At 45.7% G+C, this 10,912-nt stretch overlaps 1 protein-coding gene across 1 annotated transcript in view; it reads left to right on the top strand.

Annotated features, from left to right (window-relative positions):
- Positions 1-4,435: 4,435 nt before the first annotated feature.
- The window catches only part of LOC107121622 (teneurin-4-like), a gene marked incomplete at its 3' end in the record, with an annotated part of 181,711 nt that continues 175,234 nt past the window's right edge, over positions 4,436-10,912 (top strand). The window contains exon 1 of the mRNA XM_015424576.1: positions 4,436-4,535. Coding sequence (XP_015280062.1) covers positions 4,436-4,535 — 100 coding nt within the window. The remainder of the gene's footprint in view (positions 4,536-10,912) is intronic.

The following is a 10,912-nucleotide window of genomic DNA, read 5'->3' as shown; positions in this document are numbered from 1 at the left end:
CGAGTGGTAATTAGTAATTTTCTACAAGAACTATCAGTTATTCAAAATCAAATTAGTTGGTTCAGCTCAGCATAAACATATTTAATGAAGAGAGCCGCTATCAGGCCCACTGATCTAATCAGCAGGTGGAGGGGGGGAAATGCAGATATTTAATTAGATTTAATGAAAAATTGTGTTTAATTTCAAGTATAATCAATTATTAATTAATGTAATGAGCGACTCTGACTGGGTTTACTAATTAACTCATTTAAAAATTATGAATAACCTTTTCATTTGTAATTATTTTCTACATCCTGTCAAGATGAAGATAAAAAATCTTATCACCTAACAAGGGAAAGTGTGTGTGGGGCGGGAATTAACTTTTCTGTCACCATTTTCTTTTCTGACTTTAAAGTGAAAGTTTTAATGAAAATACTTGTTTCGTATTTCCTGACTCATTTAAAATAATGGGATCCTATTTTCTGAATTTTGTTGTGCGTTTTTGTAATCATATTCTATACACTTTTACTTTGGCTGGGTAATATTTCATTCTCCCATTTATACCACTAATTTTAATTAAGTTTCAGTATTAATGTTGGGCAACGTTGACAGAATGCATCCTACAGTGGTTTTGGTTAGATTAAGGAAAGTAATGAACTTGATTTTATTACATCAAAGAGTTTAAATGATATTAGATAGCTAACTAAAAAAAAACCCTTAGATTAGTGATCTCGGTGTATAATTCTGCCGAGGTCCAATTAATTTTGTTATCTCAGAGTATCAAATTAAGGCAAGTTTTTTCCTCCTCTCTCTGCTTAACCGATCAACTTATAATTACATCAGTTGCACTTAAGTGTGACTTATAATCACTTGAATTTTACAAAGACATAGGAAATCCAAAACTTATATTAAGATTTCTATCTTATTTTTCAGTCTCCAAAACCTGTGTGAACCACAATTATATAAAACTTAATATGATTGTAGGGATCAGTGAAGTGCCATACAAAAATTCAAAGCATACATATTTTCTGAAAAGTAATAGCTGGGGGTGTGTAATTTTTCCCCCTGGTATTTTTTTGGGTACAGGTCTATTGGATTCCTGAAAAATCCAAGATCCAAATACCGGTATTTTCGGGTCCACAGTCGATCCCAGCTGTGCACTGCCTTCTCCTGCTGCCTGGTTTAAATGGGGCGTCAGGAGAAGGCAGTGCACAGCTGTGCCGGCAGGGAGCTCTCAACTCCCCACCAACCCGTCACAGAAGCCCTGCCAATGACAATACATGGGTCAAAAACCAACAAACGTTTTACCTCTGACTGAAGAAGTCAGCCCGAGGATCGGCCCAGTTTAAACATACCTCCTCGCCACCCTGGCTGATCAGGCCAGCTCTCAGTTCCCCGCCACAACAGCTGATCCTTGGGTTGACTTCTCTAAAGAGACTGACCAAGAGCAGTTGGTTTAGAACACATAAAAGGAAGTCCTTCTTCACCCAAAGTGTGATTAACACCTGGAATTCACTGCCACAGGAGGTGGCGGCGGCTACAAGCATGGACGGCTTCAAGAGGGAATTAGATAAACACCTGGAGCAGAAGTCCATCAGTGGCTGTTAGCCACAAGGTATAGATAGGAACTCTCGGTCTGGGGCAAGGGGTGCTCCGTATTCTTGGTGCTGGGGGGGGCAACAGTGGGAGGGCTTCTAGTGTCCTGGCCCCACTGCTGGACCTCCTGATGGTACCTGGTATTTTGGGCCACTGTGTGACAGTGTTGGACTAGATGGGCCATTGGTCTGATTTAACATTGGCGTCTCTTATGTTCTTATGTTTTTCAGTCCCTTTAAAGTTTAAATCCCCAAATATATCTTAACTTCCCAAATGAATCGAAAATCCCCAAATATATCCAGGATTTTCTTGGGATCTTTTTCAGTTTTCCCAAGAAAACTTGGATACATTTGGGAAGCCAAAATATACCAAAAAATACCAATAAAGAATTTTTCGGCTATATTCTTGGCTTGGGTAGATATTAATGCTCACCCCTAGTAATAGCTTTGTAGGGTGCCAAACAAATCATTGGATTTTTTTTTTAAGGACAAGATCAGTGGTGAATGGTTGTTGGTTTTTGAGCCAACTATAGTCATTGGCAGGGCTTCTGTGATGTCACAGAAAGTTTAAAGTGTTCTAGCTATTCAGGTCAAGGTAAGTTTCGATACTTGAAATGTATTGTATTCTTAGACAAAAACTTCCATTGAGAGATTTATTTATTTTTTTTGGTCGAGAGTGTAAGGTAAAATATGTTTCAAATAAATAGGATATATACTTCACTCTAGACTTATTTTAAGATCCTTTTTAGAATTCTATCTGTTCTGTTTTTATTAAACTTGAAAATGTTTTTCCTGCCTTCCTAAGTTTCAGAGCAGTGTATTTTTGTTAAAAAGTGAAATGTAGGAGGGGAAAGGAAATCACATATATAAAGACAGTAGAGGTGGGGAATAAATTATGAACTAAAAACAGAGCATGTAGGTAAAGGTAGCTAGAGACTACTTTTTCTCTGATGCATTTCCTCTCAGCCCAGATGACTTCTGCTATTGGTGTCAGGCTGGGAGAAAAATACTGAAAGTTCCAGTGCAAAGCATGATAAAGCTATGGGTAGAGTGAAAGAGGGCTTGGCTTCTCTTGCCTGCATACTCCAGTAGAGATATGCAGGAACCGGCTGACGAATGAATGATCCTCATGAATTTTGGCCTGTTCAGGGTTCGCGAACTGAAGGTCATAAACTGAAGAACCAGGAAGAACTACCGTTTGACTACCATACTGTATAGTCTGCTATCCAAAATTCTGTGAAATACCATGTGAAACAACATGGTTTTATAACCCCTGTGAAAGGTCCATCAGAAATTTATTGTTCTTTCCCATGTTCCTCTGAAAGACTATTCGATAAGGCAGGAGCAAGAGCAGAAATCCTGGCAGAAGCTGTAAAGATCCACCAAATGGAGGGTGTATATTAAATTTTAAGGGCTGATGAGAGTATCCTTGAAGTGTGTTGGTCCTCGGATGTGAAGGGATTATAGGTAAGAACCAGCCCTGCACGTCTTTGTCAGCCAGCCCGTAACAGCCTTTTTCACCCATTTGTTCAGTTTTATTAATGATCCCGTTGCAGGTGAAAAACCATTCCAATGTTCAAGTGTTTGTTTCCATATAATTTCCCCAGCAGCCCATAGACTTCAACAAGCAGAGTCCTTCATCTCGCTTCTCTTTCCTTTGATTCAAAGACCTAATGAAAAAGCTTGGTGCAGGGTTATTCTGTTTTGGTTTAGGACTTTATTCCCCTCCCCCTTCTTGAAATAGTAGGATGTCTAAACTCTGTGACTCAACACAAGCTTTCACGAGACTGACTCACTGCTCTAGAGAATTAGCAGGCAAACACATAAAAAGATAAAGGTGTATTAACTTGCTGAAGCCATTATATTCCAGCTGGAATTAGCTGAGCTTTAATTCTTCGGCTAGTCCCTTTTCAGATATTCAGGGAGATGTGTACAGAAGCAACAAAAGAACATCAAAGTGTTCAGTTGCGCTTCGTGCAGAGCGCCACTGGCTTATGCAAAACAGAAAAGGCGAGAGCACGGAAGGGGAAACACCCGAGGACTGGGAGCGTTCGGCGGTGAGCCAGATAGTTGAGTCCTGCAATGCAAAAGAGCTGTGGCAAAATGGGTGGATAGAGAAGGCCGTGTTTGAAGAGACCATGATAGTTCCAGTGCCCCACTCTGCGATACAGGCATTTATTTTTCAGTGGAGTGGCTAGTACATGTGGGGCTCTAGTACAGCATTTACTCAAGAGCTGTCAAGTCGCGACTGACTTATGGCGATGCATTAGAGTTTTCAAGGAAGGATACTAACAGAGGTGGTGTGCCATTGCCTTCTTCTGCGTAGCGACCCTGATATTCCTTGGTGGTTGTCAAGCTTCGTTCGCGGCCCTGGAATCGCCCCGCCTGTGGCCATGGCGTCGACCCTCGGAGTTGGAGAGGGTTCGTAAAGGAGGAGGTTGCGGAGGGGCCTCAGATAGGCAGGGGACGGGGTCATGGTCACCCCGTAGGTCCCTCTGCCAACGTGCGCAGAACACCTTTGGTCCCATCTCTCACTCTCTCTTTCTCTCCGTCTCGTTCCTTCGCACTTTCCTCCTCCCTGGCCCGTCCGCTTCTCTCTCCTTTTATACCCCACCCTGCTCCCAGTGCCGCCTGTAATCCCCGCCTCCTCTAGTCCCGGTCTGGCCCCGCCCCCCTTGATAAGCCCGGACGCCTTCAGGTCGTTATGGGTGTGGGTGTGCCGCGGCTTAGTTTCCCTATCATGCCTGTCCTCAGCCCTCCCTCAGCGGCATCCGCTTCGCCGCTTCCTGGGATAGAGCTCCGAGGTGCCTGACTAAGGGGCCGTGCTCTGCCGGCGTGGCCGCATCTCCCAGGGGTCGGCGATGGTCGTTTCTCCTGGGGCTTCCCATGGCGGGGCACTGTGCTGCAGCCCCATCGGTCGCCGTGGCATCGTCACTGCCTCGCTCCTCTGCTGGTCCCCAGGTGAGTGGCATGGTCAGGGCGTCCCTGGGGGGGTTGGGTCCTCGTCCCGAGGCCACTGGACCGGGACAGTGGTCTCACACCAAGACACTAACCAGAGCTGACAGATGAACATATGAAGCTGCCCTATACTGAGTCAGACCCTCAGTCCACCAAGGTCAGCATTGCTTAACTCAGACTGGCAGTGGCTCTCCAGGGTCTCCGGCAGAGGTCTTTCCCATCACGTACTGCCTGGTCCTTGTGCCTGGAGATGCTGAGGATTGAACCTGGGACCTTCTGTATGCAAAGCAGAGGTGCTTCTGCTGGGCCATGGCCCGTCCCCTGACGAGATTGGCATAGCCTGAACCATCCAGGTCAGGGCAAAAGACATACAGAGGTGGTTTAATAATCCAATAATGGAAGGCAAAAACAAGTGTAGTAAACAGACTCACTACTTACAAATTGCCAGAATGCTAAAGAACATATAATAGAAAGTAGAGAATACAAAGTAGCCACAGAAGAAAAATACAAAATGGAAAACAATGAACTTGTGTAATTATACACTACAATTTTAAAAAATCCACAGAATAATGGAGAACTAATATAATAATGCGACGTTGTGTCCGGATGTTTGATTACAACGTTTCAAAGTTCATCCTTCATCAGGGTGTTCTACAACGAAATACACAACTTGTTCAGAAAAGGAGAGCCATACAATAAACATGCAAAGTCAGTGATTTCCATTTTGTATTTTTCTTATGTGGCTACTTTGTATTCGCTACTTTCTATTTCATGTTCTTTAGCATTCTGGCAATTTGTCAGTAGTGAGTCTGTTTACTACACTTGTTTTTGCCTTCTATTATTGGATTATTGCACAAGAGTGTAGTGAACATCACTGAATACAGAGGTGGTTTGCCATTGCCTGTCCTTCCGTAGTGGCCCTTGATTCTCTCCCATCCAAGTGCTAACTGGGGCGGACCCATTGGTCTGATTCAGTATGAGTTATGTCAAGATACGTAAGGTCAAACTCTGTTTTCAGCAAAGGCGGGACTGGGGCTTTGGATTGCAGCTTCCAAAAGTTGCATCTTAGCTAGAATACCGCAGGGGAGACGGACTAGGGTTGCCACCTCCAGGTGGGGCCTGGGGATCTACCGCTTTTACCACTAATCCCCAACCGACAGAGATCAGCTCCCCTGGAGAAAATGGCTGCTTTGAAGGGTGGACTCTATGGCATTGTACTATACTGAGGCCCCTCCCCTCCCCAAACCCCGCCCTCTCCTGGCTCCACCCCCAAAGTCTCCAGGTATTTTCCAACCCAGACTTGGCAACCCTAGTTCTCAGATTTCAGATGAGCACCGCATTTTTCCCGTTCCAGCATAAGCCCTAATTAAGAAGCAGAGGAACAATTCTCATAAGAGCATGTCCATATTAGGATCAATCTCATATGAGGAGGCCTTAAAAAAATACAATTTCCAATCAGCACTGGTAAACAATTATTTTCTCATAATCCCGTGCTCATTAAAATCTCTCCGAGTGCTAACAGCGCCTCCTTCATTGGACCCTGGCCTGGAGTGTTTCTTTTTTGGCGTATCTAATTGGACCTTTTCTCTGTAAGGGTTATTGGGTTTTATCCATATTTTGGTATGTTGTTGTACAATTATATATGCAAGTACACATACTTTGTGTTACATTCTAAGTCCAGTCTCTGCCAGACAGCGCTCAAGGCAGAATATAACATTAAAAACATGCAGTACCATTAAGGGAAGTGGTAAACTCATCAGTGTCTCAAAAAAATAATCTAATAACTGCAGCGGCTCAGCTATGTGATAAAAACAAAAACAGTCGCACGTGAACTCCAAATTCACCTATGCAACCCACCCTTTGTCTGTCAGACCCAGCTCAACTTGCGTTCAGGATGGGCTAAGTATAGTTGCCAACCTCCAAGTTGAAAGTGCAGTTTCTGTCACAGCTCTCTCAGTCCCACCTACCTCACAGGGTGTCTGTTGTGGGGAGGGGAAGGGAAAGGAGTTTGTAAGCCTCTCTGAGACTTCGAGTGAAGGGCGGAGTATAAATCCAATCTCCTCCTCCTCTTCCTCCTCTTCTTCTTGTCCCCCCTCAACCTCCTTTTCTCCAGACTAAACATTCCCAAGTCCCTCAGCCTATCCTCATAGAATCATAGAATGTTAAGAGTTGGAAGGGACCTTGCAGGTCATCTAGTCCAGCCCCCTGCACTCCGCAGGGCTTCTTGGTCTCCAAGCCCCCGATCATCCTCCGTTGCTCTCCTCTGAACCCGCTCCACCCTGTCCACATCCTCTTTGAAGTGAGTGTACCTTGAATGTACCTCGAAAATATTGTAAGTCTCTGAGGGGCTACTGCTGGACTATAAGTACAGATAAATAAATAAATAAGCCCTACCTTTTTTGTCAGCAGAAGAGGTGGCTGTTTTCACCCCGGTATATACATAGGGTATGTATACATTCATTGAGAACTTTGTACCTGATGGCTGTCACCCGTGCTCCCTCTACGCTGTGGAGTCTTGCGGGCCAAAATTCTACTTTGTGAACCACTGGCGTTAAAGCTGTGAGCGAGCGACTTGGCTGCCGCAGAGATTAGTTTGATCTGGAGCCCGTCCTTCCTGAGCGGAGGCAAAAATGTGTGAGCCGGAGGCTAGAAAACCTGTGAGCTAGCTCACACTAACTCAGCTTAGAGGGAACACTGGTCCTGAGCGATGCTCCCTCTAAGCTGTGGAGTCTTGTGAGCAAAAATTCTGCTTTGTGAGCTACTGGCATGAAGGTTGTGAGCAAACGATGTGGCTACTGCATAAATCAGTTTGCTCTGGAGCCACATCCTTCCTGAGCGGAGACAAAAATGTGTGAGCCGGAGGCTAAAAAACTGTGAGCTAGCTCACACTAACTCGGCTTAGAGGGGACACTGGCTGTCACTCAGCTCCTTAGCATTAAGCTTGGCCGCTATAGTTCTGGGTGCCAAGGGCACGGGCCCTGACCTGATCTCGTCGGCTAAACGGGGTCAGAGTCTCAAAAGCGAAGCAGGGCCAGCCGTGGCTACTACTTGGGTGGGAGACCGCCAAGGAAGCCCAGGGTTGCTACGCAGAGGCAGGCAATGGCCAACCCCTTCCGTATCTCTTTTACCCTGACCTGGATGGCCCGGGCTAGCTTGGTCTTGTCCAATATCTGAAGCCAAGCAAGGTGGGACTTAGACGGGCGACCACCAAGTTCATCCGGGCTTGCTATGCAGAGGCAGGCATTGGCAAAACCACCTCTGCTCATCTCTTGCCTTTGAAAACCGTAAAGGGTTGCCATTAAGTCATAAGAACATAAGAACATAAGAGAAGCCAATGTTGGATCAGGCCAAAGGCCCATCCAGTCCAACACTCTGTGTCACACAGTGGCCAGAAATACCAGTGCCATCAGGAGGTCCACCAGTGGGGCCAGGACATTAGAAGCCATCCCACTGTTGACCCCCCCAAGCACCAAATCCACTGTGAATTGACAGCACAGGGGGTGGGGGGTGGGGAGAAAGGTGGGGCGCGCTATTTTATTCTCGGGGTGGGATGAGGGATATAAAATAACTCCAGTTAGTGTCAAAAGCCATTTCGAGAGGGGGCTACAGTCCCACGTGCCCCCCCCCCATTTGGAATGCTGACCAGGATTTGTACATTTCTCCCTGAGGGGCTTTATGTTCCTGGTTAAAAATCACCGATGGAGACCCTGCCTGGTTGATGCTGCCGTTTGCAGCATCTAAGGACACTGTTGACCCAAGCAAGAAACCCAAACAGGGACATGGCAGTTCAAAAAAACCGTGGCAAAATGGCAGGGTTTCACACATTGATATGGATTCCACAGCTAATTATTTATCTACAGGGCTCCTAGTAGTTAGAACCAGCGTTATTTTTCTGGGGGAACGTGCCAGAACGGAGTTTGGGAACCTCTTCAGCAAAATTCTTTTTTAAATGTTTAAAAGTTCATGAGTTTTCAGTATATAGATTGAAAATTTCATTTCACTCTTGAGAGTTCGAGCACCTCCTTTTTTTTTTTTTAAAAGCCCTTGTTAGAACTATCAGTGCAACAAAGCTGTCTTCCTTCCTTCCTTCCTTCCTTCCTTCCTTCCTTCCTTCCTTGCTTCCTTCCTTCCTTCCTTCCTAAAACTCCATTCAGCTTCCTGGTAGTTATTTCTTGTCTGCTTTCTCTGGGCCATATATAGTTTCACAAACCGATATGAACCAGTTCAGTTTGTGAACCAACCTATCAGTTCATGGTTCAGCCATGAATCAAACTGCAAAAATGCAGTTTTTGCCCATCCCTACTTATCTCCTTCCTTCCTTCCTTCCTTCCTTCCTTCCTTCCTTCCTTCCTTCCTTCCTTCCTTCTCTTCCTTCTCTTCCTTCTCTTCCTTCTCTTCCTTCTCTTCCTTCCTTGACATTTCAGTTTTTTATACATCTGTAGTTGCTAGATATTGGGTAGGAAATACACCTTTTTATTGACTGACAGATTTTGATCCTTAAAACAGGAACCCTGAGACATTTTCCTAGTTTGAAACACATTGAGATGAATTCCCCAGCAATACTTTTCCCCCTCTAGAGTTTCAAATCCTATTAAACACATTTGTGGGGCAAGGTCTCACTCCGTGGCAACATGTACCGTTTCAACAAAAGAGAGATGCATACTTAAAATGAAAAAGGAATGCATTCATGATTTGTTTTTTTAAAAAAAGTACATTAACTCTAGGAAAAGTTTGCTTTGACCTAGATAACGGGGGAGGGAGGGAATAGTATCTGGTCGGCCCCATTTTTGGTCGCCGTCCAAAACGCTCATTTCATATCCCTCAAGGTGACCCAGCCTAGGCCTTAACTGTATGCAGGTTTTATTTCATCTCCATCCCGACCCCTTTGGCTTCGCGCTTAATGATCTCTCTGTTAATTCCGCCCTCGAGTTCCACAATGCGCCCTTGTGGAGTGTCTCTGGGAACCTGATCCGCGGATAGAGCTCCAGAGGAGTAAACAGACAGATGGGACGACCAGAGAGAGGCACTAAAACAGTGTCGATAGAAAAGTGCCTGGGAAGGCAGCCATCTCAGGTGCCTTTCCCCCTCACGCGGTGTGGACGGTGGGAAACCCCCGGGAGGCTTTTGGGCTGTGTCCTAGCCCAATTAATACCGGCTCTCATTAAGGAGCCCCGGTATTTGAGCCCGCTGATGAGGAGAGAACAAAAGCTTTGAGTGGTGCAGGTTGCGTTGTATTGAGCGGGAAGAGGCCGTGCTGCCAAAGGATCCCCTCTCGCTCGGCCCCCTTGTCAGCGACTCAGAAGCTTCCCGCAACCCCAGTCATTTAAAGAATAAAACCAGCTTCCATCCACCAAGCCCCCCCCTCAGTAATGTTATCAAATCCATATACCTCCGCCAAGTGTGAAGCCAAGCGCTCCCCTGCCTCGCCAACCTCTGAGCACTTAAAAGCCGCACTTCAATCCCGGGTCCGCAATCCGAGCCTTTAGAAGCGAGCGAAAGGCCAAAAAAAACAACAACACAAAAACCTTCAAGATGGGGAAATTGCTTCCAGTTCTGCCCGGTCCCTCTCACCCTTTTCTCTCCTCTTTTTGATCATGCCTTCCCCGACGTGCTCATGGCAGCTAAATATAGCCCAAATAACATTGTTCCTTGCTCTCCAAACCTACGCTTCTGTCAGAAACCTCTTTTGTTAACCAGGAGCAAATGCCTTCTGCTTTTCTCGAGGGGGAGGACAGGCGAGGAGGGGAACGTGGCGTTTACAGGTTTGGACAGTGGCCACGGTTACTCGCATAGCCCAGGGACCGGGGAAGAGATGAAGATTTAACCGCCGCTCTAAAAGTAACGGTGTTAAAAGATACAAGGTCTTACATTAAGGCCCTTATCCTCCAGATCGATTCATTCACACACACACACGTACACCCAAAGTGAAGCGGAGAGTTTACCTGGAGAAATGGCTGTAATGGATTGCTCTTTCTGTTGCAAACCGAGTGGAGACCTGGCGGCTGACATTTAAAAGCTGTAGGGTAAAGAAGATATACGGCCCTACAGTAGCTGCCCGAAACAAACATCCTTCTGTGCCGGGAAATTATTGTCTAAAAAGGTAGAGAATGATCTTCCAGTTCAACAGCAGTCCAAAATCAAGTGATGGGGCATGTTTGTTGTTATTTTTTTTTAAACCCAGTTTGGTGTAGTGGTTAAGTGCGCGGACTCTGAATCTGGGAGAACCGGTTTGATTCCCCACCTCCTCCACTTGCACCTGCTGGATGACCTCGGGCAAGCCGTGGTTATGATAAGAACTGTTCTTGAAAAAGAGGAGTTTCTATCAGAGCTCTCTCAGCCCCACCTACCTCACAGGGTGTCTGTTGTGGGGAGGGGAAGGG

The sequence above is a fragment of the Gekko japonicus genome, unplaced genomic scaffold, assembly GCF_001447785.1.
Source record: "Gekko japonicus isolate JY-2015 unplaced genomic scaffold, Gekko_japonicus_V1.1 scaffold2806, whole genome shotgun sequence".
In the NCBI taxonomy this organism is placed as follows: Eukaryota; Metazoa; Chordata; class Lepidosauria; order Squamata; family Gekkonidae; genus Gekko; species Gekko japonicus.
This window is presented reverse-complemented; position numbering and strand designations above follow the sequence as displayed.